The 24,984-nt window shown below is 41.8% G+C and overlaps 1 protein-coding gene and 1 non-coding gene across 5 annotated transcripts in view; both read left to right on the forward strand.

Moving 5' to 3' along the window:
* The window catches only part of ATP6V1E1 (ATPase H+ transporting V1 subunit E1), a 48,623-nt gene that overhangs the window by 7,349 nt on the left and 16,290 nt on the right, over positions 1-24,984 (forward strand). The window contains exons 1-4 of one of the 4 annotated variants that reach the window (XM_078075415.1): positions 1,151-1,350; positions 7,300-7,365; positions 12,667-12,776; positions 13,399-13,465. In XM_078075415.1, the coding sequence (XP_077931541.1) occupies positions 1,318-1,350; positions 7,300-7,365; positions 12,667-12,776; positions 13,399-13,465 (276 nt within the window). In that variant the 5' untranslated portion in view covers positions 1,151-1,317. Of the gene's footprint in view, positions 1-1,150; positions 1,351-7,299; positions 7,366-12,666; positions 12,777-13,398; positions 13,466-24,984 lie in introns of those variants that run through there. The other 3 variants (XM_078075417.1, XM_036116532.2, XM_078075416.1) reach the window with 3 other exon arrangements.
* LOC118551039 (small nucleolar RNA SNORA74) lies at positions 10,572-10,775 on the forward strand. The gene has a single exon (XR_004924856.1). It is a non-coding gene; the product is annotated as a small nucleolar RNA SNORA74 (small nucleolar RNA).

Genomic DNA, 24,984 nt, shown 5'->3' on the forward strand with positions numbered 1-24,984 from the left:
CTCTCTGTCCCTCTCCCTATGCTCCTCCCCCCAGCTCATGCTCTCTCTCACTCCCTCTCAAATAAATTAAAAAAAAAAAAAAAGACTAAAAAAGACATGACAATTATTACAATAGGTGATCTTGTACCGGATTCAGGATGAGAAAAAAAATTTCTACAAAGGATATTAGTAGGACACATGGAAAAATCTGATTATGGACTTGTGAAATTTCCTGAATTTGATTAATGAAAAGTAGTAAAGCCAAATAGCAAAATGTTAACAATTGGTGAATCTAGGTGAATGGAATTTATTGCACTGTTCTTAAAATTTATTGTATTTGAAATTTCTTCAAAATAAAAAGTTGGTAATAAAATACATGTACCCTGACGCCTGGGTTGCTCAGTCGTTTAAGCGCCTGCCTTCAGCTCAGGTCATGTTCCCAGGGTCCTGGGATCAGGCACCACATGGGGCTCCCTGCTCTGGCTGCCGCTCCTCTGCTTGTGTTTTCTCTCCCTCTCTCCCCCTCTGACTAATTAATTAATTAAAAAAAAAAAAAAAGGAAGGAAAGGTTGAGTAGCTGTCACACCCAAGAAATTTAGGGGACATGACAATTAAATAAAACGCAGTATCCTAGATGGGATCTAGCATTAGGTTGAAACTAAGGAAATCTGAATAATTATGGACTTGAGTTAATACATCAATATTACTTAATTGTAACAAATATGCCATCATAACATATTAATAATATGGGAATCTGTGTGTGCGGGTGAAAAAGATACATGAAAACTGCCCTGTTCAATTTTTCTGTAAATCTAAAACTGTTCTAAAAATAAAATCTATTAATAAATAAAATATTGGTTAATTTGTTTTCATTAAGGCCAGGAAAGCAAAATAATAAATTCTGATTTGGGAGTAAATAATTAAACTTTAAAAAAATACGCAAGGGCTTTAAGGCTAGAAAAATACACAGAATTCGGCTAATTTCAGACGCCTGAATTCCTGAACCCTCTCTTCCGAGGAATACGCTGTTGAAGAAAACAGCTCAGAAATCACGAGCCAGCTGTAAAATGGACTGGGACTGGACGGAGAAGAGGCCGTCCGCGCAGGCGCTCAGTCAGGGGGCGGGTCCAGGGCGGGACTTCCCCGGACCCGCTCTCTTCCCACTGGCTGAGAAAGCTCACAGGGCTGGGCTGCGCGGTCACCTGGCAGGAACCGGAAGCCGGAGTTATAAAGCGAAGGAAACCGAAAACTCTGCTGGATTTTCTTTTCCCTTCCTTCCACCGCCCCCTTCCAGCCTAAGCTAGACCAGTGGGCCTCCGGCCTAGCAGAGCTTTCGCCATGGCGCTCAGCGATGCTGACGTGCAAAAGCAGGTAGGACCTGCGGTTAGGTCTGGTGAAGTCGCAGTGTGGGTCCGGGGGTGGCGGACTGGAGGACGCGGGCCTCGGGCAGCCCAGATGCCGGAGGAGGGTCCCTTACTCCAAGTCTCCCGGGCTTAGTAGGCTGTCTGCAGGAGGGGAATTTGACCTACAGCTCCTGTGTCTTCAGCTGCGGTTTTGCGCCGCCTTCTTGAATGTGCTGGCTTTTTGGCTTACACCTCGGCGTTCCTTGTTTTCCCAGGGTATTCGCTGGGGTTGTTAGAGCAGAGAATTGAAAACAGGGTTTAAATGCAAATCGAATGCAAGGATTGAAGACCTCCTTTTCACTTGATTTTTAACCCTGAGGGAAGGGTTCACAGTACGATAAAGAATGCTGACGGGAGAGAGTTGCTTCCAATGTTGTTTTGAGGTCATTCATTGAATTGTTAATCTTCATTTTGGAAGGACCTCCTCTATCATAATGAATTGTAATCGTTGGTCTCTCACTGGTGTGTACGTTAATGTTTATTAATAATAATGCAGAATTCCTCTCAATTTATGAACGCCAGCGCCAGCGTTTGGCACAAAGTAAATAAGTCAAGGTTAATGGAAAAAATTATGGAAGTCGTGAACCTACATCATTTTTGCAAGTGTATCAGTCCTGGGAAACTAGGGTTTTTTGTTTGTTTGGCTTTTTTGTTTAGTTTAATGTGCCATACCTTCAAGTTGTAGACATTAAGAAAGTTACAATTAGAAAGACTCCCAGGAAAATATATTGGCATTGATAGGCCTGTAACAAACATGGGAAAAAATGGTTTCCATTTGCCCTGCCAGAGATATTCTGAAACCATGGTCCTTGAATTTAGTAGCCATATTGCCAGTAGATTTTTTCAGAGAAGGAAACACGCCTGCAATTTAATCTTTATAGTTTAGAGAACTAAGTCTATTTCTTTTTGAAGTACTAGGAAAATTCTCTGACTAAAGCTCACTCACTGGCTTATGAATCTTCTTAAGTGAGCAATAAAATGTTTTTTCCTTGGATATTTCCATTTCCTAGAAGATGACTTTGCATTTTATTCTTAATCTAACGTGCACTAAGAAAAGTGGAGTGTTTCTTCATCAGTGGTCTCCTGCTAATAATCACAAAGGGAAATTGTGTAACAAAAATAGCATCTATGGATAAGATTAAGAAATCTAATAATATTCTTACAAAACAATGGGGTTTTTACATTTATCACTGCTGCTTTTGATTTTTACTATAGGAAAAACTTGGTGCAGTGGAAAAGTACAGTGTCCTCCACATCTTCTAGTAGTCACAGTTACAGTGCTGATTCTCTTTTTCCACTTGTTCCTTCATCATCCCCCCTACCCCTTTGTTATAATATATTGAAGAAAAAGCCTTCCCCAGGAAAAATAAAAAGTGGTGTATTTCCTTGGAATCTAGACCAAAACCATTTTTTCTTTCTATAAAATTGAAAGATGAAGGAATCTATGGTCTCTACCCCTCCACGCTACACACAAGCTCCATAAGGGCAGTGTGTTTTGTTCCCTGTATTCTCAGGGCAGTGAATAGACCAGGCACCAAGCACATAACAAGTGCTTATAAATTGCGGATTCCTTGACTTCTTCCCCATTGTATTAAAATTTATGTATATTTGCTTTTTTGTCTGGGGAGTAATGTTATTTACTTCATCCAGTTTTTGAAGGAATCTGATTTCAAAAAACTTAAAACCCAGTAGGGTTAGCAGGAAGATGAAAAGTATCTTTTATAAAAAGGAGGTAGTCTCTTTTTTTTTTTCTAATTTAAGATTTTTATTTATTTATTTGACAGAGAGAGACACAGCGAGAGTATCTTTTAAAGGCCAGATTTTTCTGCCTTGGGGTGGAGTTAAATGTCCTGAAGGGCTTGACTATTTTTCTTGTTGGAACTCTTGAAGACAGAATATGATCATGTTGGCTGTAAACAGGCTTCTCTGACCTGGGTTAAAATGAGTGTTTTGCTCTAGGCTGTGCTGATCTAGTCAAATCCGGTAGAGGGTCCAGCATGAGTGATAAAGGCAGATAATGCAGGTTTGAATCAGGGTTCACCTCTACAGGCCCACTGTGCCTTGTAGCATTTATAAACACCTGTTTTGATTACTGTATTAAACTACTTTTAAAATTCCAAACTGAGTTCAGTAAGGCTTCAGACTGAACTTGTGGAGCTACCATTCCTTACCATGAACACACAAATCTGTGGGGGCTAATCCTTTTAGCAAGGTCACAGTGATTTTCTATACAAAGTACTTCTGGATTAGGTACCCCAAATATTTCAAGGCCTGAGATTTTATAAGTATTGTATTACCTATGAAATAGGCTTTGATTATCATAATTATTTTGGTTCCTCAAGCATAGGGTAGTTGCTAAGAATTTTGACAAAAAAGAAATCTTCCCTTTCAAACCATACTGTTTTTTCTTTAAGACTTTGATGCCACGAGGTTGGATTATTAATGCACTTTATATTTTTTAATTTTTTAAAATATTTTATTAGAGTGTGCATGCGTTAGAGCACAAGTGGGGGGTGGGCAGAGGGAGAGGGAGAAGTAGGCTCCCCGCTGAGCAGACGCGGGCCTCCATCCCAAGACCCTGGGATTATGACTTGAGCTGAAGCAGACACTTAACCAGCTGAGCCAGAGAGGCGCCCTATCGGTGCCCTTTTTATTTTATTTATTTATTTTTAAAGATTTTATTCATTTGACAGCACAAGCAAGGGGAGTGGGAGGGAGAGGAAGAAGCGGACTCCCCACTGAGCAGGGAGCCCGATGCGAGGTTGACCCCAGGACCCTGGGATCACCACCTGAGCAAAGGCAGACACTTAACTGACTGAGCCACCCAGGCGCCCCTATTAATGCCCTTTTTTAAAAAATGTATAAAACACATAACAAAACTTAGTCATCTTAACCATTTTTTTTTAAAGGTTTTTATTTATTTATTTGATAGAGACACAGCGAGAGAGGGAACACAAGCAGGGGGAGTGGGAGAGGAGAGGGAGAAGCAGGCTTCCCGCGGAGCAGGGAGCCCGATGCGGAACTCGATCCCAGGACCCCAGGATCATGACCTGAGCCGAAGGCAGACGCTTAACGACTGAGCCACCCAGGCGCCCCCATCTTAACCATTTTTAGCTGCACAGTTCAGTAGTGTGAAGCATATTCACATTATTGTAAAACAAATCCTCACTCACCTGTGTGTACATTAGATTTATGGTATCTTTGTGGTACATGGAGAAGCTGGGAATTGTTTCCAGATTGTTAAACTCTAAAAAGTACTTTGGATATCTCAGGAGGCTTAAAATACCAACAGGTTCTCATTCATTCACAAATGTTTATTGAGCACCCCCTACAGGGGTAGTTGTTCCATGTTCTGGTGTTTTGGTGATGTAAAAAATAAGATCTCTATACTCATGGAACTTAAGTGGGAGAATTAATAAACACAGGGAATTAGGGGCTCCTGGATGGTTCAGTCAGTTAAACATCTGACTCTTGATTTTGGCTCAGGTCATCATCCCAGGGTCGTGAGATAGAGCCCTGCTTCGGGCTCCGAGCTCAGCTCAGAGTCTGCTTGAGATTTCTCTCTCTGCCCCTACTACCCCCGCAGGCGTGCTCTTTCTCTCTCTCTCTCTCTCAAATAAAGTCTTTTTTAAAAATAAAATAAACACAATGATTAATGACCTAGAGATTATTGGTATTTTTTAAATCATCTTTTTTTACTCATCATTTCTTTCAGATAGAGCCCCTATGAAATGAAACTACCAATGAGGTTGATTAGCCTTAGTACTTGTATATTCACTTGGGTGTTATTTTTACATCTTCCACTAGAGATAGTACTTCATTTATGAGTCTAAAAAAAAGAAAACTTCATTTTTGAGTCTAAATTGGTTCAGTGACCCCAAGCCCCATTCAGAAGACTTCAGTGGACTTTATTCTCTGATTGTAGCCAGAGAAGCCTTATAACAAGTACCTCACCTTATAGTTTAGTTGTGGATAGGGACAAGTAAGCAAGGAATTAAGAATATGTGTTTAGGTAGAGGACGTGCAGAGGGCCCTAGGTGCACATTGGTGAGAAATTCAGGAAAGATTGGCCAAAGGAAGTGACAGTTAAGCAAGAAGAATCCCGAGAACTTAGCCAGCTGAAGGGAGGGAGAAGAGTATTCCAAGTGGAAGGAGCAGCATATTTGAAATCTTGGAAGTGAGGAAGAGAGTGGTGAATTTAAGGAACAGAAAAACTGAAATAAGTTTAGTAGGACAGGAACCAAGAGTCTGAAGAGTGGCAAATGGTGACGGTTATGTTTCATATGATGCTGGCAAGGTAAGCATTGACCAGATCACGTACCTTCTAAAATCTTTACACTTTATCATAAAGCAGATGGGGGGGGGGGAAGAGTGTGATATATCATGAAACTGGCATTTTTATTTTTTTAATTTATTTTTTAACAATTTTATTTATTTGACAGAGAGAGACAGCAAGAGAGGGAACACAAGCAGAGGGAGTGGGAGAAGGAGAAGCAGGCTTCCCTCTGAGCGGGGAACCCGATATGGGGCTCAATCCCAGAACCCTGGGATCATGACCTGGGCCAAAGGCAGACGCTTAACCGACTGAGCCACCCAGGTGCCCGAAACAGGCATTTTTAAAGGATCCTTCTGGTTGCAGTGTAGAGTTGATTAGGAAACAAGGCTGAGGGCAGGGAGACAAAATTGGAAGCTGTTGTAATAATTCAGCTGAGAGATGGTGGTAGCAAAGACTAGGATAGTGGCTATGAAGATGGAGAAATGTGGACAAATTAAAGAACTATTAGAATTGATAGCACTTGGTGGTTGATTGGATGTGAGGACTGAGGTACAAGAAAGGGTCAAAGTCAGATGTTGGTGCTAATCCTCAAGATAGAGATCTTAGGGCGCCTGGGTGGCTCAATCGGTTAAGCGACTGCCTTCGGCTCAGGTCATGATCCCAGGGTCCTGGGATCAAGTCCCAAATGGGGCTCCCTGCTCAGTGGGAAGCCTGCTTCTCCCTCTCCCACTCCCCCTGCTTGTGTTCCCTCTCTCGCTGTGTCTCTCTGTCAAATAAATAATAAAAATAAAATCTTTAAAAAAAAAAAAGATAGAGATCTTAGTGGGCAGAGGGGAAGTGATTAGCAGTTCATTATTGAGTGTGTTGGATTTAGGTTCCTGTGAGTAGGCTATCTAAAGAGCAGTCTAGGAGGCAGAGGAAGAAGAGGATGGCCCTGAAGGAGGACAAGGAAGTCATGGAAGCAAAGGGAAGAGATTGTTCTTATTCGAGAAGGGAGGGTTGACCAGCATATCAAAAGATGCTGAAAGATTGATTAAGGCCAAGATTTAAGGGCTAGGAGATTATTGTCATTTTATGAAAGTAATTTCAGTGAAGTGGAGAGGGTAGAAGTCAGATTGAAGTATGTTGAGAGTAGGAGGTAAGAAAGTTGAAAAAGTATGGAGCACGTGGCTGGCTCAGTTAGTAGAGCATGTGACTCTTGATCTTGGTGTTGTGAGTTTGAGCTCCATGTTGTGTGTAGCGATTACTTAAAAATAAATCTTTAAAAAAAAGTTGAAAAGGTAAATATAGATCTGTTTAATTATAGATGGAGAAGAGGAAAAGAGGGTGCCGGCTGAAAGGGGTATGAAGTAGAGGAGGATATATACTCAGTCCTCCCTCCCCCATAGACTCCATGTTCCTTGAGAGTAGGGTAATGTTCTGTGTGATATTGAATATTGTGTCTGGTCCATTTGCTAGAGCAAATTCCAGATTGTAAGATACCTGAAACCAGGAATTACCTCATTTGTCCTTGTACACAGTGCCTGGCACATAATACACTTTTAGTAAATGATTGATTATTGAATGAATCAGAAAAGATGTATATATATATTTTTGTTATAGTCAAAAATAAACTAACCTTTTCTTTCTTCTTCCTTCTAGATTAAGCATATGATGGCTTTTATTGAACAAGAAGCTAATGAGAAAGCAGAGGAAATAGATGCAAAGGTGAGACTCCATCTTGTGGGTTCAGGAAGTTCTCAGAATTTCATAGTGTGGCTTTGCTAAGCAGTAATTAGTAAAATTGCTTCACAACACATTGTATAGGACTGCTAAGAATGTGTCTTATCTTTAATGTTAAAAAGTAAATTTTCCTGGGCAACCTTCTCCGTTCCCCTCCCTCTTCGGGAGCTTTGTACTATCGCTCAGTAAACTAATTAATTGATTAATTTTCCTTTCTGAACATTCTAATTGCCAATAAGTATCCTGAAATTTTATGGTAGGGAGTAGAAAAGTAATAGATAAATTTTCTCATGGAATCTGGAATCTAGACATTTAGCATCTATGACTAATTGTGATAGTTGGTTAGGGGAGGGTATAGTATTTTTATGTTGTTATTTTTCTTTTTCATTAATTTGTGCTTGTTGAAAAAAAATAATAGTTTGGAAGTGTATAAGGTATAAAATGAAAGCCCCTGTCCATTACAAAGGTGATACTTGGTCAGCAATTTTGAAATTTTATAAATATTTCCAGTTGCAGTTTGTTTATACACAGTATATCAAGTTGTTCTTTTCCCTAAGTATAATCATAATGGGCAGAATATATTGTTTAATACATTATTTTCATTATCTTTTTTTTAATATAACTTTAGTTTCTTTTCTTTTTTTTTTTTTTAAGATTTTATTTATTTGAGAGCGTGAGAGCGAGCCGGGGGAGAGACAGGGAGAGGGAGAAGCAGACTCCCTGGTGAGCAGGGAGCCCAATGCGGGGTTGGATCCCAGGACCCTGAGATCATGATCTGAGTCGAAGGCAACCGCTTAACCGACTGAGCCACCCAGGCGCCCCTAGTTAGCTCATTTTAAAAATGAAAGTATTTGGGGAGCCTGGGTGGCTCAGTTGTTAAGCGTCTGCTTTTGGCTCAGGTCATGATCTCGGGGTCCTGGGATCGAGCCCCGCATCGGGCTCCCTGCTCAGTGGGAAACCTGCTTCTCCCTCTCCCACTCCCCCAGCTTGTGTTCCCTCTCTTGCTGTGTCTCTGTCAAATAAATAAATAAAATCTTAAAAAAAAGTAAAATAAAATGAGCTAACTAGAGAACAGAGAAGCTAAATGACTGGCCCAAGATCACACAGCTGGTACTTGCAGAGGAGATCCCTACCCCAGTACTTCCTAGTTAGGCTGATACCTGAGTTATAATCTGTTAATGGCATCCATATGCCTTTGTAGGTTAACTTTTTTTTTTTAAATAAAAATAAAGGCTAACAGGGGTGCCTGGGTGGCTCAGTCGATTAAGCGTCTGCCTTCAGCTCTAGGTCATGATCCCAGGGTCCTGGGATTGAGCCCCACGTTGGGCTCCCTGCTCAGTGGGAGTCTGCTTCTCCTTCTGACCTTCCTCCCTCTCGTGCTCGCTCTCACTCACTCACTCACTCTCTCAAATAAATAAATAAAATCCTAAAAAAAAAAAAAACTTAAAAAAAAATAAAGGCTATCAGGTGAGAGAGTATGGAAGCAAGAACTTCGTATTTCCTTCAATGACTCCAGAAGAGCAGGAAAGGAGGAAAAGGTAATTTTTATTTTTAAAAATTTTTTTAAAGACTTTATTTATTTGACAGAGAGAGACACAGCGAGAGAGGGAACACAAGCAGGGGGAGTGGGAGAGGGAGAAGCAGGCTTCCCGCGGAGCAGGGAGCCCGACGCGGGGCTCGATCCCAGGACCCTGGGAACATGACCTGAGCCGAAGGCAGACGCTGAATGACTGAGCCACCCAGGCGCCCCATGGAAAAGGTAATTTTTAAAAACCTACACTGACAAGGGCACTTGGGTGGCTAACCATCTGCCTTCGGCTCAGGTCATGATCCCAGGGTCCTGGGATCAAGCCCCACGTCGTCGGCGGGTTCCCTGCTGAGCAGGGAGCCTGCTTCTCCCTCTCCCCCTGCTTGTGTCCCCTTACTCTCTCAAGTGAATGAACAAAATCTTAAAAATATATATATAAAGAAAAAAAATAAAAACCTATGCTGACAAGCACGGCTGTCATGAAGATAGTGCCCTGGGAAGCAGGTGGTGCTGCAGTGCCAAGGGGGACAGAACGAGGTTGGTGTTACACGAGGTGCAGGAGTAGGGTCCTGTGCCCTGGCAGATGCTGCAGGAGTGACATTGTTTACAAGCTTCTCTCTTGTATCCAGAAGCGCAGTCAGGCACACAGTGGTCCTCCCAGCAGTAGGTCCTGGGCATTCTGGAAGCTCAGGCAGAGGCTGCCGGTGTTGTGGAGATGAGCTGCACAGCGCTGGTGCAGAGGATGGGGGTCGTCAGTACTATCAACATTTCCCCCAAGAACTCTGAGAGCTCTAGCACGATGTGCCCTCATTCACAGTGCTCCTGAGCTCCAGTGGAAAGGTTATTTAAAAATAAAATCTTAAAAAATTTTTTTTTATCATTTAAGGAAGAAAAGACTCTTTTGCCTACCACTACTATAATCTAACAGCTGATGGAGTATTGTTTAATTTTGTTTGATGGTCATAGGAGCACTTCAGTTTCTTGTATGACTAGTGCCCTTATATCCCTCTGGGACAAATGTAGAAATTCTATTTCAGCTGATAAATGCATTCCTATTTGAAATAGTCTTATATCGAGATGCCTGAGTGGCTCAGTCAGTTAAGCGGCTGCCTTTGGCTCAGGTCATACATGATCTTAGGGTCCTGGGATTGAGTCCTGCATGGGGCTCCCTGCTCATCGGGCAGTCTGCTTCTCCTCTGCCTGCCATTCCCACTGCTTGTGTGCTTGCTCGCTCTCTCTGGCCAGTAAATAAAATCTTAAAAAAAAAAAGCATTGTATCTCGTATAACACAATCGTCTTTATTTCCCATGATAGGTATAGAAGAAAGCTGTTAGGCACTTCTTTTCATTTATTTATTTGTAAAGATTTTATTTATTTGAGAGGGAAAGAGCACCAGGGTGGGGAGGTACAGAGGGAGAGGGAAAGCAGACTCCCCGCTGAGCAGGGAACCCACTGAGCCGAAGTCAGTTAGATACTTAACTAACTGAGCCACCCAGGTGCCCCAGGCATTTCTTTTAGAATATAAAAGCTCAGATACCTGTGTCAGCCATTAAACATTCAAGTGGACGACTCTAGCTAACTTTGTAAAATCATTTCATACTGCTTAAAAATCATAGACATCTGACACACTGGTAAGATCACCTTTTAAAAAAATGACCACTCTTCCAGCAGTAGTCAGCTGTCTAGATAGAGCCATTCCTGTGATGGTGTTACACTGCTGGAAGAGGGCTGTCCTGTCGTCTTCCTCCAGTGGCTTCTGTCGCTCTTCTGGTGGCGCCTGCCGTTGGTGCAAGGCAGAACTGTGCTTCCTTGAGAGGGTGCTGAGCGTTCACTCTGGCCGCTTAGCTCTAGTCCGGGAGCAGACACAGTATACCGCATGCTTTCTCTGCGTGTTCTAGTTAGACCGCTTTTTCTTTCTCTTTGAGTATTTCTCTTTAATCCTGCTTTATATTCTCTAATAATTCCACACTTTGATTTTATTTGATATCCTAAGTATATTCTTCCCCCAAAAAACTTAATTGCAAGCTAGTTTGTCCGTTAAAATGTTTTGGTTTTTTTTAACATAGATCAGTTACTGTAAACTTCTTTATAAAATATATTCTAGGTTGTCATTCAGAGTCTTTCTATATTTGATTTATACTTAATAATAAGAGTTTTCTGGGGCGCCTGGGTGGCTCAGTCGGTTGGCGCTAGGTTTTCTGGCTTTGTTCTGTAGCACATTTGGAGCCATCATTGAGAAAACAGGAGGTGCAGAAGATGACCTTAACACAGAAACAGCTGGAACTGTGACAGGCATGTTGTATATATGTACAGGCGGTCTTTGAGGGGTAGGTAGCACAAGGTGCTCTAGCAGGACTAATGCTTCCTAGCCTCTGCACACTATATAACTGGGAGCATACGAAAGCCTCCTTGCTCCAACAGTCACTCTGAAGATTTTGACAACTTATGAATGGAGGACACTTTAGTAGTCATCTAGATCAATTTATACGTCAGCCTAGAGTTATTCTCTCTTCCTACAATTAGTTTGAAACATTGGAGATTCCAGTTTGCTGTGATGAAGATTCATGGATGGGGGCACCTGGCTGGCTCAGTCAGTAGAGCATGTGACTCTTCATCACAGTGTCATGAGTTCCAGCCTCATGTTGGGCATAGAGCTACTTAAAAAAAAAGAAAGAAAAAGATTCATGGATGGTTGACCAGGACTGGCACTCCTTCCAGCCATTGAGTTAAAGCCAAAACCCTCTGGTAGCTGAGTAATGTGGTTTTCTCCTACCCCCTGCACTGGAAAACTACTTACTCCCAGAATTCAGGTCATGATTGTTGTTGTACTGTATCACCACATTTGTTTATTTAATGATCTGAAACTGTAATGTTGCTTTGTATTCCCAGTAAAATAAAAAAAATTTAAAAATTTAAAAAAATTAAAAAGTAACTGCTCAGTAATTTACACTCATAAACAACTTACATTTATATAACTTATAATTTTAAAAGGACTGTTAGATTTATCTTACTTATTTGACCTATGAGGAATGAATACTGTTCTATTTATTTTTTTAAAGGGAGGTAGGGTGGGAGAGGCAGAGGGAGCGAAAGAATCCCAAGCAGACTCTACGCCTAGCTTGGAGCCCAACGTGGGACTCGATCTCACAACCCTGAGATCATGACCTGAGCTGAAATCAAGAGTCAGACACGTAACCAACTGAGCCACCCAGGCACCCGAAGAATACTATTTTTATTATTTTATAAGGGAGGACTAAGACTGAGATTACTTGACCAAATTTTTTTAGGCAGTAACCCAGATGTAAGCTCCAAATTCTGTAGTCAAATGGATTAAATTTAGAATACATAATGATTTTTTTTCACATACAGAATCTTCTATCTGAATATATCCTTGTAACTTTGTGGCTGGGTACTGTTATCTTTTTTTTTTTTTTTTTAATTTTTATTTTAAGTAGGCTCCACACACCGTGGGGGGCTTAAAATCATGACCCTGAGATCAAGAGTGGTATGTTCTACCAACTAAGCCAGCCAGGCACCCGTGGGTACTGTTATCCTAGATCAAATTTTTAGTTTTCTGGTTCATCATTTATGTCGAAAATCATTGGTTATCCCTTTTGAGTAAATTAGAAATAAATTTTGAAGACAAGTCATAATAAACTGACTTTTTGATATGGAATACAGTGCTGCTGGTTGCCAGCTGCTTAAAATAAAACTCAAAATCTGGTGTAATGAATTAATAATAATTGTTTCCTTGATAGGCAGAGGAAGAGTTCAACATTGAGAAAGGTCGTCTTGTGCAAACCCAAAGACTGAAGATTATGGAATACTACGAGAAGAAAGAAAAGCAGATTGAGCAGCAGAAGAAAATGTACGTAGATCCTCGTACCGTATTAGCTAAGGAAGCTTTAAAAAGTCAGTGGGACGGGGTGCCTGGGTGGCTCAGTTGGTTGAGTGACTGCCTTCGGCTCAGGTCATGATCCCGGAGTACCAGGATCGAGTCCCGCATCGGGCCCCCTGCTCAGCAGGGAGTGTGCTCCTCCCTCTGACCCTACCCCCTCTTGTGCTCTCTCTCTCACTCTCTCTCTCTTGAATTAAAAAAAAAAAAAAGTCAGTGGGACAAGAGGACAGAGCAGGTGCTTTGGAGTCAGGTAGGTATGGGCTCAAGTCTTAACTGGACCACTTAATATACTTGTATGACCTTGGGCAAGTTGTGTAATTTCTTTTTCTTCATTTGTGAAAATGGAAGCATCACAGGATTATTGAAAGAAAGTTGTAATAACTGATATGAAAGTGCTTGCCACTTGGTAAGCATTCAATAAATACTTTATCTTTGAAAATAAGTTGGTAGAAACCACTAAATGTATTTCAGTGGGGTTCTCTGGGGTATATACAAAGAGAAGTATCTGTACATACAAAAGAAGCTGTATATTTATTTCTCTGCAGTTTTTTTCTTATGCTATACTGATACTATTTTTCCATACCTTTTGCAGTCAGATGTCTAATTTGATGAATCAAGCAAGGCTCAAAGTCCTCAGAGCAAGAGATGACCTTATTACAGTGAGTAATTTGCTCCTATTATAAGATTATAAAATGTTTATTCACTTACCTATTATAGAGAATTCACTAGTTAGCATTAGCTAATTAAGGAGTTGAATGATTTCTAGAGAGAAAATATTTGGTCAGCAAATCATTATACTAGGTTTTGTAATAAATACAAAGTGAAGGGTGCCTGGGTGGCTCGGTCGAGCGTCCGACTCAATTTTGGCTCAGGTCATGATTTCACGGTCATGAGATTGAGCCCCGAGTCGGGCTTTGCCCTCAGTGGGGAGTCTGCTTGGAATTCTCTGTCTCCCTGTTCCCCACCACCATGCACTTGGGAAGTATTGTCTTCTAAGGAAGAAGTTAGAAACCTACAGAAACATACTACTTAGTTGAGAAAGTTTAAAGGTATTCAAATTAGCCTGCCTGGCTCAGTTGGTAGAGCATGCAACTCTTGGTCTCAGGGCTGTGAGCTTGAGCCCCACATTAGGTGTGGAGTTTACTTAAAAAAAATTGTGTTCACATAAAGGTATTTGAATTATATTTTAGGAACCAACTAGGATGCCTGCTGTCTTCACTGTTCTTCATTGTTATATTGGAGGCCCTAGATTCCTTTAAGATGGAGAAATAAGAATTATATACAAACTGGGAAAGAATAAAGATTTTTTGCAGATGTGATTTCCCACACACAAAAATACAACATCTAAAAAGCAATAAGAACTAGTAATTAGTTTAAAATGGTGACTGGTGGGGCGCCTGGGTGGCTCAGTCGGTTAAGCGTCTGCCTTTGGCTCAGGCCATGATCCCAGGGTCCTGGGATCGAGTCCCACGTCCGGCTCCCTGCTCAGCGGGTAGCCTGCTTCTCCCTCTCCTGCTCCCCCTGCTTGTGCTCTCTCGCTCTCTCTGTCAAATAAATAAAATCTTAAAAAAAAAAAAAACAAAAATGGTGACTGGCTACAGAGAAAATATACAGAAATTAATAGTTTTTCTGGATCCCAACAATAACCAGTTAGCATGTAAAAAAAAAAATAGATTCTTTTATAATGGTTACAAAAATTACTAAATTATTATGAATTATTAGTAAATAAGACCTAAATGAAAAAACTATATAAAACTAAAAGTATAAAACTTGAATAAATGGAAAGCATACCATTTTCTTAGAAGATTAAAGAAACACAAACTAATATTGTAAGCTATCAATTCCTACTAGGTTAATCTGGTGTGGCAGCACTGAGAATGGACTTGGTGTGTCAGTGTTGACACATTTTGCAGGGAGACTTTCCAGACATTGACTAATGGTTGACTTCTCTTCCAAGTCCAATGCTAAATACTGAATTTCAGACCTGGCTAACTAGGAGAATGGTGGTTCTATTAATGAAGTGGGAAGTTAGGAGGACAAACTTTTTTGGACATTCTTTAAGGGGCCAAGAAACCTCCAGTTGGAAATGTCTGTCAGGATGGTAAATAAGGGGCTGAAATTCAGGACAACAGAGATCACTTATTAACATAACTCATAATACTTCAAATTCGAATGCTTTTAAATTCTAGGAATGTGTGGGGCATCTGCCTTTGGCTCACGTCATGATCTCAGGATCCTGGAGTCGAGCCCCATCGGGCTCCCTGCTCAGTGGGGAGTCTGCTTCTCCCTCTGCCCCTCCCCCTGCTTGTGTGTGCACACTCTCAAATAAATTTTTTTTTTTTTAAGATTTTATTTTTTTGTCAGAGAGAGAGTGAGCATAAGCAGGGGGAGCAACAGGCAGAGGGAGAAGCAGACTCCCTGCTTAGGAAGGAGCCTGATGTGGGACTTGGTCCCAGGACCCTGAGATCATGACCCAAGCCTAAGGCAGACGCTCAACCAACTGAGCCACCCCGGCACCCCATAAATAAAAATCCTTAAAAAAAGTTAAAAAATAAATTCTAGGAATGTGGGAAAATAGGAAATCTGTTGCTAAGTTATCTTCCCACGTGGGAATGAATAGTTCATCCTTTATAAAATACCAAAAAGAGGACTGGAGAGCTTTTTGTGGAAATGTTGACTGCAAAATACCTCAGGACAGCTGTTAACCTAGTGTCTTCACCAAAATGTTGAGTTTCAGTAATCAGTGGTTGATTTCCTTCCACGGGATTCAAATTTCTTTAGCAACCTGATTGACATAGTTTATAAGTTGGACTTAGAATAATAACCACCTTGGGGGGGTGGTTTCTTGTAGAAGAACTTGGGCTTTAAGAGTATTTCAGCTTTGGGGTGCCTGGGTGGCTCAGTCGGTTAAGCATCTGACTCTTAATTTCGGGTCAGGTCATGACCCTCAGGATCATGAAATCGAGCCCCATGTGGGGCTCTGCAGGGGAATGGAGCCTGCTTGGGCTTCTTTCTCTTCCTCTCCCTCTGCCCCTTCCTCTCTCAGGGGAAAAAAAAAAGTCTTTCAGCTTTGCCATGTTAGTTTGAGTAAATTATTATTTCTGACCCTCAGTTTCCTCTTTGGTATGTATTAATTATGATACTTGGTTCAGAGGGCTGGGTTTTTTGTTTCCTTTTTTTTTATAGTTTTATAATTATTTAAAAACCAAATTTATTTTTGGGCTCTATGCTGGGTGTGGAGCCTGCTTAAAAAAAAATCAAATTGGGCGCCTGGGTGGCTCAGTTGGTTAAGCAACTGCCTTCGGCTCAGGTCATGATCCTGGAGTCCCTGGATCGAGTCCCGCATCGGGCTCCCTGCTCTGCGGGGAGTCTGCTTCTCCCTCTGACCCTCCCCCCTCTCATGTGCTCTCTCTCATTCTCTCTCTCTCAAATAAATAAATAAAATCTTTAAAAAAAAAAAAAAATCAAATTTATTTTTACACATTAAAAAATCTAAAGAATCAAATCCATAAAGGTTTATGCCAACAAATGTCAGTTTCTTGGCCCAATTGAAACACAGGGTTCTTAAGCTCTTACGAGGATTGAATGCGAGAACGCATTTAATTCCTCTAGCTTAACACTGGCATATGGTGTTTATTCAAGAAGTGTTACTTGCCTTTCCCCACCTCATTTCCTCCAGGTGGTAATAACCCTTCTTTGAATAGGTCTTGATAGTTGAAATATTCTCCCAGCTTCTTGGTGCCTTTGCTCCGAAAGCCCCTGGACCATAAGTTGCTGTATCTTTGATAAATGCCCAGAGTCAAAAATGACAACTGTGACAACTACTGGGTAGATGCTGTTATTTGTACAATTCAAGAGTTTAGAGACCTGTAACTTAAATATCTCAGCAGCATTCCTCAAGATGAGTGCCAAGGGTTATAGCACATATTGTTAAATGTTATAATTTGACCAGTTAATAGGTTTTGTATTTGCTTTATCTGGTTTTATGCTGCCTTTTTTGAAGATTAATGATACTAAAAGTGGGAAAGATCCTAAGAAAGGTCATCTCTAATATACTATAGAAATGCTTTTGGGGCGCCTGGGTGGCTCAGTTGGTTGGGCGACTGCCTTCGGCTCAGGTCGTGATCCTGGAGTCCCTGGATCGAGTCCTGCATCGGGCTCCCTGCTCGGCAGGGAGTCTGCTTCTCCCTCTGACCCTCCCGACCCTCCCCCCTCTCATGTGCTCTCTCTCTCTGTCTCTCTCTCTCAAATAAATAAATAAAATCTTAAAAAAAAAAAAAATGCTTTTGATAATATATTCTCTAATGGTGTACTTGTCTTAGATGGCAAACCGGTTTTTTTTAATTTTTTTTTTAAAGATTTTATTTATTTATTTGACAGAGAGAGACACAGCGAGAGAGGGAACCCAAGCAGGGGGAGTGGGAGAGGGAGAAGCAGACTCCCTGCTGAGCAGGGAGCCCGATGCTGGGCTCGATCCCAGGATCCTGGGATCATGACCCGAGCCGAAGGCAGACGCTTAAGGACTGAGCCACCCAGGTGCCCCGCAAACAGGTTTTATAACCCAAAGTAAACAGCTCAGTATTTTAGTAGATCTGACTTCACTTCAAATTAAAATTATTTTTTCTTGTCCTTATTGTTTGCTTGACCTGATTTTTTCTTTTTTTTTTTTTAAAGATTTTATTTATTTATTTGACAGAGAGAGAGCAAGAGAGGGAACACAAGCAGGGAAGGTGGGAGAGGGGGAAGCAGGCTTCCCGCTGAGCAGGGAGCCCGATGCGGGGCTCGATCCCAGGACTCTGGGAGCATGACCTGAGCCAAAGGCAGACGCTTAACGACTGAGCCACCCAGGCGCCCCTGATTTTTTCTTTTTTTAAAGATTTTATTTATTCCCTGCTCCACGGGAAGCTTGCTTCTCCCTCTCCCACTCCCCCTGCTTGTGTTCCCTCTCTCGCTGTGTCTCTCTGTCAAATAAATAAAATCTTTAATTAAAAAAAAATTTATTTGGGGCGCCTGGGTGGCTCAGTTGGTTAAGCGTCTGCCTTCGGCTCAGGTCATGATCCCAGCGTCCTGGGATCTAGCCCCACATCCGGCTCTGTGCTCAGCGGGGAGCCTGCTTCTCCCTCTCCCACTGCCAGCCTATCTGCCTACTTGTGCTCTCTCTCTCCCTCTGTCAAATAAATAAATACAATCTTTAAAAAATAATAATAAATAAAGATTTTATTTGTCAGAGAGAGCACAGGTGGAGGGGAGGGGCAGAGGGAGAGGGAGAAGCAGACTCCACACTGAGCAGGGAGCCTAGGGCAGGGCTTGATCCCAGGACCCCAAGATCATGACCTGAGCCAAAGGCAGACACTCAACTGACTGAGCCACCCAAGCACCCCTGATTTTTTCTTTCTAAAAAAATTTTTTAGGGGCGCCTGGGTGGCTCAGTCGGTTAAGTGGCTGCCTTTGGCTCGGGTCATGGTCTGGGGTCCTGGAATCGAGTCCCACGTCGGGCTCTCTGCTCAGCAGGGAGTCTGCTTCTCCCTCTGCCTCTGCCTGCCGCTTTCTCTGCTTGTGCTCGCTCTTTCTGTGTCAAATAAAAATAAATCTTTAAAAAAAATTTTTTTTAAAGATTTTATTTTTAGGGGCGCCTGGGTTTTATTTTTTAAAGATTTTATTTATTTTTGCAAGGGAGAGAGAGGGAGGGGGAGAACACAAGAGCACTAGTGGGGGTGGGAGGAGGGAGGGCAGAGGGAGAAGCAGACTCCCCACTGAGCAGGGAGCCAGATGTGGGGCTCGATCCCAGAGTCCTGGGATCATGACCTGAACTGAAGGCAGACGCTTAACCAACTGAGCCACCCAGGTGCCCTAAATCCTTTTAAATATAATGAATTACAAGTTTGGCTTTTAGAAGGAAATTTTAGGTGTCATGGATAGGAAACTAATATCTAAAATTTAGATCATTTACTTAATCAAATATCTGATATGCTTACCAAGTGGCAAGCACGATTTTTATTACTAGAGTTATAATAAAATGGAGTCCTTGCCTTTGTGGAACTTAATATCCTAGTAGGCTAAGTATGACTTGTGGTTTAAAAAACAAAACAAAACAAAAATTTGGGTTGTTTTTTTTTTTTCCTTTTTTCTACTTCTCTGTATTTTCCACTTTTCAGTACCAGTGCTTGTCAACTTTTTTCGCCCTCTAGAGTATTTACATGATTATTTTATACTTGAATAACCTCTCTCATCATACACAGTGATTTTCAAATTTTGAGGGAGAGGATATAGAGAGAAAGCACAGTTGTATGGAATGAACATTTTGTAATTAGAAAAGATCCAACTTCAGATCGTTTTTCAAAATAAAGTTTGTGTACCAGGGGGCGCCTGGTCAGTTAAGTGTCTGGCTCTTCATTGCAGCTCAGGTCATGATCTCAGGGTCATGAGGTTGAGCCCTACGTTGGGCTCTGCACTGGGTGTGGAGCCTGCTTAGGATTCTCTCTCCTTCTCCCTCTGCCCCCCCACCCTCTCCCCCCCCCAAAAAAACCCCAAAAAACCAGAATATAGTTATCCACCATTTTCTTTAAGAGATGGGTTAAGGGAAGAGGCTTACATTTTATAAGTTTGAAACACAAAGCAGCAGTTTCAGGTCATATCACACATATCTTCCCCAAATTTTGCCAGAGAGTTTGTCTGCTTATTTCCGAAATGGTCACAAACAAAATTCTGTTTCAGTACTATCATCATCTTTTAGTTTTCACTATTCTATTTTCATTTTCTAATTTAGCTGGGTTGCCTTCATAAGCTATTTGAACTGAATTCAAAGTATACTTATATTTGGCTTATATCCTGCTGGGCCCTATAGCAGTCTGCATCCAACTGGATTGAGACCACAGTGTATATCTGTACTATAGCTTTTTGAGTGTGAACCTTAAAAAGAATATGGAACTTATCCTTTGGCTGACTCTCTAATTTTAATGAGCATAAAAACTACCTGGAAGACCTTGTTAAAATGGGGATTGCCAGCCCTATTTCCAGAGAATTTTATGTTCTAGTCAGGAATCAGCTTAAATAAGCAGTCCAGAGTACCCTTGATGCAGTGGTCTGAGAACCACACTAAGAACTACTGCTTTAGGCTTACATTTTTGTTAGAGAAGGAGCTGGTGACTGGGAACAGACAAGGAGGTTTGGGCTTACCTCTCAGGTCAAGAAGTAGGAAAGCCTAAACCACGGTAGCAGCAAAAGAGATGAAGAGAAGGCAGGAGCCTCATTGCACAGATCCTACAAAGGTAGTTGTAGGACTTGGCGACTTTCAGGTTGCAATGAGTGAGCGGAAAGAAGTAGTCAAGAAAGACTTAGGGTTCCTGGGGTAGGCAACTGGATGGAGGGATGGAGATTAGGAATAAGAGGAGCAGGTGAGGGATGGTGATAAACCTTGGAGTTGGAATAGCTTTAGGAATCCAAGTGAACAGATACGAGTTGGGCTTATGAGAGAGGTTGGGACTTTTTTTTTTAAGATTTTATCTTTAGGGACGCCTGGGTGGCTCAGTCATTTAAGTATCTGCCTTCAGCTCAGGTCATGATCCCAGAGTCCTGGGATTGAGTCCCGCATTGGGCTCCTTGCTCAGCAGGGAGCCTGCTTCTCCCTCTGCCTGCCGCTCCCTCTGCTTGTGCTCTCTCTCTCTCACATACACACACACACACAAATAAATAAAAAATCTTAAAAAAAAAATTATTTTTAAGTAATCTCTACATCCAGTGTGGCATTCAAACCCATAACCCCGAAATAAGAGTCACACACTCCACTGGCTGAGGCAGCCAGGCACCCCAAAAGGTTGGAACTTCTATATGGACAACACACAGGTCCCAGGTAGAGCTGTGGGTATGGATGAGATCACCAAGGTTGTGGATATCAAATTATAGGGCCATGTAAACAAACTGAGAAGCATGTGTATATATACATATATACACATACATATCTACACACATATATATCTACACACATATTTATATATATATACACACACACACTTTTTTTTTTAAGTATGCTGTATCCCCAACATGGGGCTTGAACTCACAACCCCACGATCAAGAGGTGCATGCTCTACCAACAGAGCCAGCGAGGTGCCCCAAGAATGCAGCATATTTAATAGGCAGGAAATAAGAGATTGCTAAGGAAACATGAGGGAAGAGTAGTCATGTTGGAGGAGAATAAGAAGCTAAAGGAACAGAAAACTTGAACAAAATGATAATCTAATATAGTATCTAATGCTTCCAAGAATCAACATAGGAAGAGCAAAGAGATTTGGCAATCAAGGTGTCATTTCTGACTTTGCCAGAGCACTTCATTTTCATTAATGAAGGCAGAAAGCCAGATTGTAACGGCCTGAAAGATGAGAAGTGACTGTGGCTTGAGGAGCTGAAGGCAGGATGCGTGGCCTCTTGAGCAGTAGGGCTGTGTGAGCCATCTGTGTTCTGATCTCCTTCTGGAACACATGTGAAGTCCCAAGTCTTCTGTAGCATGCAGCTTGAGTTCAGTGTACAGTTGAGCTTTTATTTTTTTAATTTATAATGAGAATTGTGTGAAAATAAACATTTGTGTAATTTCAGTTGTCCTAAAGACGCTGATTTCCTTGGGCCTTTGCCAAGTCTTAACTTCTTGCCATCAAGTTTTTTACAGTTGAGCAGACTCAGTAAGAGGTCTGGAGGAATGGGGAGCCAGACTCGGAACTGACAGAGCACACAGGGTTACATATACATTGGGGCATACATACGTGCTTTAAATGGGTTTTATTTCTAGTTTTATCCATAGAGTAGGAAGTTAGGTAAGAAGGGGAAGTTGTCAAGCAGTTGGATAGAAAGGGATATTGACAAATGATAGAAGGAAGGGGAAAAATAGAAAACCAGGGTAAAAATGAAATCAGCAGGATTTTGCTATCAAAATTGGTCTTAGTTACATAATCCTTTAGTTACTTTTGTCTGCTATTTATCTTTTTTCCTTGTCTGCCCTGATGTTTTCTAGGTTTAAGAGCACAAGCTTTGGAATCCCTGTGAAATCTGAATTTGTATTTCCTGGTATCAGCTGTTTGGTGGGCAGATTTTTTAGCCCCTTCGAACCTTCTGTTCCCTATAAAATGGGGGGGGAAAAAATAACACCTGAAGCTTATCTAGAATTAAATTAGATAATCTAGGTAAAGTGACTAGTATAATGCCTAACACAAAACACATCTTTATTAACACTTCCCTAAACTTCACAACTTACTTAAAAATTGCTAGAAGATATACACTAGCATATAAATTCTGATTCATTGATCCTGAAGTAGAGTTCTAGTTTTGTGGTTAAAGAGAGATGAAATAGAAATGTCTTCCAGGGAGGCCAGCTGACACATCAAATTAGGCGGGACCAGGGAGTTAGGATTTTGATGTTGACATCATAATCGGGTTTTGGTTTGCTACTTTCCGGACCAGAATCCTAATATTTCCAGAATCCTTAGAGGCAGTTATGTTGAAGTGGGCAGATAGGCCCTTCCAAAACACTGATACTGGTATGTGAGCTGACACGTGAACTGCAATAATATACATATCTCTCCTTGGAAAAGCTGCACGGGGAGCCAGATGATAATCAGAGAGTTTGAATTTAGAATCAAAGATTATTAGTAACTAAGATATTAGTGGTTTGTAACATTGTTGATCATAATTTACTTTTTTCACCTGTGATGACCTGTCTATCAAGTGGATGGGAATACTTAAGACAGGGACAGTACAATTTATATCAGTTAGATTTCAGCCTTCTTAGCTGGACTTTGGTTTATTTCGACTTCCCTACATCCTTGATTGGAGTTGTAGGTGGTGTTAAAACTCCTCATTTTACCCGTTTCCAGATTTTTATAGTGGGTTACTTTTACAGAGGGCTAGTATTGCTCTTTACAAGTTGACTTTATCTAATTTTATTCTCTTAGAGCAAACCAACCCCCGTACTCCACTCGTCTTTGCTTGACGATTGTTGATTGGTCCATTCCAGCATGAAGAGAAAAATGCTGGAGGGATTCCTTGGTGAGGAGGAGACATTTCAGCCAAATGTCTCATATACAGTATATGCTTTAAATCTTTGTGCCCATAAGCTTCCCAGACTGTAAAGGCTTAAACGACTTCTTAACCAGGCTGTTAGGATTTAATTAATAACACTTCTAGGGGTTAGGTTGTTCCTCATGGACACCTAAAATTAGAGGTTGATTTTTGATCATCTCTCTCTCTCTTTTTTTTTTTTAGGATTTATTTATTTTTAGAGAGAGTGCGTGCAAGTGGGGGGAGTGGCAGAGGGAGAGAGAGAATTTGCAGCAGACTTCCCACTGAGCGGGGAGCCTGAGTGCTCGATCCCACGACCCAGAGATCTCCACCCCAGCCGAAATCAAGAGTGGGGTGCTGAACCAACTGATCACCCAAGCAACCCTGATTGGCTCTTAATAATTTCACTATGTTCATACAGAAATTTTATTTATTTTATTTTTTTTAAAGATTTTATTTGGGAGAGAGAGAATGCGTGAGTGAGGAGAGGGCCAGAGAGAGAAGCAGAGTCCCCGCTGAGCAGGAAGTCAGACGTGGGTCTCGATCCCAGGACCCTGGGATCTTCACCTGAGCTGAAGGCAGACACTTAACTGAACCACCCAGGCGCCCCCAGAAATTTTATTTCTAAAAATGTTCTGTCCGGGGGCGCCTGGGTGGCTCAGTTGGTTAAGTGACTGCCTTCGGCTCAGGTCATGATCCTGGAGTCCCTGGATCAAGTCCCGCATCGGGCTCCCTGCTTGGTGGGGAGTCTGCTTCTCCCTCTGACCCTCCCCCCACTCATGTGCTCTCTCCCTCAAATAAATAAATAAAATCTAAAAAAAAAAAAAAAAAGTTCTGTCGGGGCGCCCAGGGTGGCTCAGTCCTTTAGGCGGCAGACTCTTGGTTTCAGCTCAGGTCATGATCTCACAGTTGTGAGATCTAGCCCTGCCTTGGGCTCCATGCTGACAATGGAGCCTGTTTGAGATTCTCTCTCTTCTCCCTCTGCTCTCCCCACCCCCTTGCTCATGCGCATGTGAGCACACTCTCTGTCTAAATTAATTAATTAATTAATTAATTCTCTCAGGGCATCATGTTCTACCCAGTTTTTTTAACCCCCCAAAATAAATTTTCCCACTTTTTTCTTTCCCCCTTTTTTAAGATTTTTTTTTAAAGTAATCTCTACCCCAAATGGGCTCAAACTCATAATCGCAAAATCAAGAGTCGCATGCTCTACCAACTGAGCCAGCCACGTGCCTCCCCCCCCATTTTTTTTAATATATACTCTTCCTGGGGTGCCTTGGTGGCTCACTCAGTTGGGTGCCCGACTCTTGGTTTCAGCTAGGGCCCTGATTGTCAGGGTCCTGAGATCGAGCCCCACATAAAGGGCCTCCCCCCCGAGTTGGGCTCCACACACAGCATGGAGTCGGTTAAGACTCTCTCCCTCTGCCACTCCCCCCCCCCCCACCATGCACACTCTCTCCCTCTCTCCCAAATCTTAAAAATGTGTGTGTGTGTGTGTTACACACCTTTGAATTTAAAGAATGGTTTTCACATTACTGTTGTCATCCTTTCTTTCAGTGTCTGGGCTAACTCAGAATTACAACCCTGTCTTCAGACTCTAGATCTTTGTGAGGAGATGAATTACTGTTTAAATATTTCTTGCTGTGGGACGCCTGGGTGGCTCAGTGGGTTAAGCGTTCGCCTTCAGCTCAGGTCATGATCCCAGGGTCCTGGGATTGAGCCCCGCATTGGGCTTCCTGCTCAGCGGGGAGCCTGCTTCTCCCTCTGCCTGCAGCTCCCCCTGCTTGTGCTCTCTGTCTTTCTGACAAATAAAATCTTTGAAAAAAAATGTTTCTTGCTCTGATGGTTTAGTCTGCTTTGTGCAGAATATATTTAACAATGACTGTTGCTGTGGGGGAGATTTTGAGGCTGTCCTTTCTCTTGCACCCTCAGGGACTAGAAACATCTTAAAGCTAATCAAACTCCATTTAGTGGAAACGGTAATGGCGGTACAGTTTCTTTAGCAGATTCTTCTCAGCAGTTACTGTAGGCTCTGTCAGCTAGTCAGCTAAGTGCTTTAAAGCAAAAGCTGGCTGAGGATCAATAAATGGAAATAAAGCCAACCTGAGATGATCCCACCATGGGAAAAATGGGG

Source organism: Halichoerus grypus, chromosome 6, assembly GCF_964656455.1.
Source record: "Halichoerus grypus chromosome 6, mHalGry1.hap1.1, whole genome shotgun sequence".
In the NCBI taxonomy this organism is placed as follows: Eukaryota; Metazoa; Chordata; class Mammalia; order Carnivora; family Phocidae; genus Halichoerus; species Halichoerus grypus.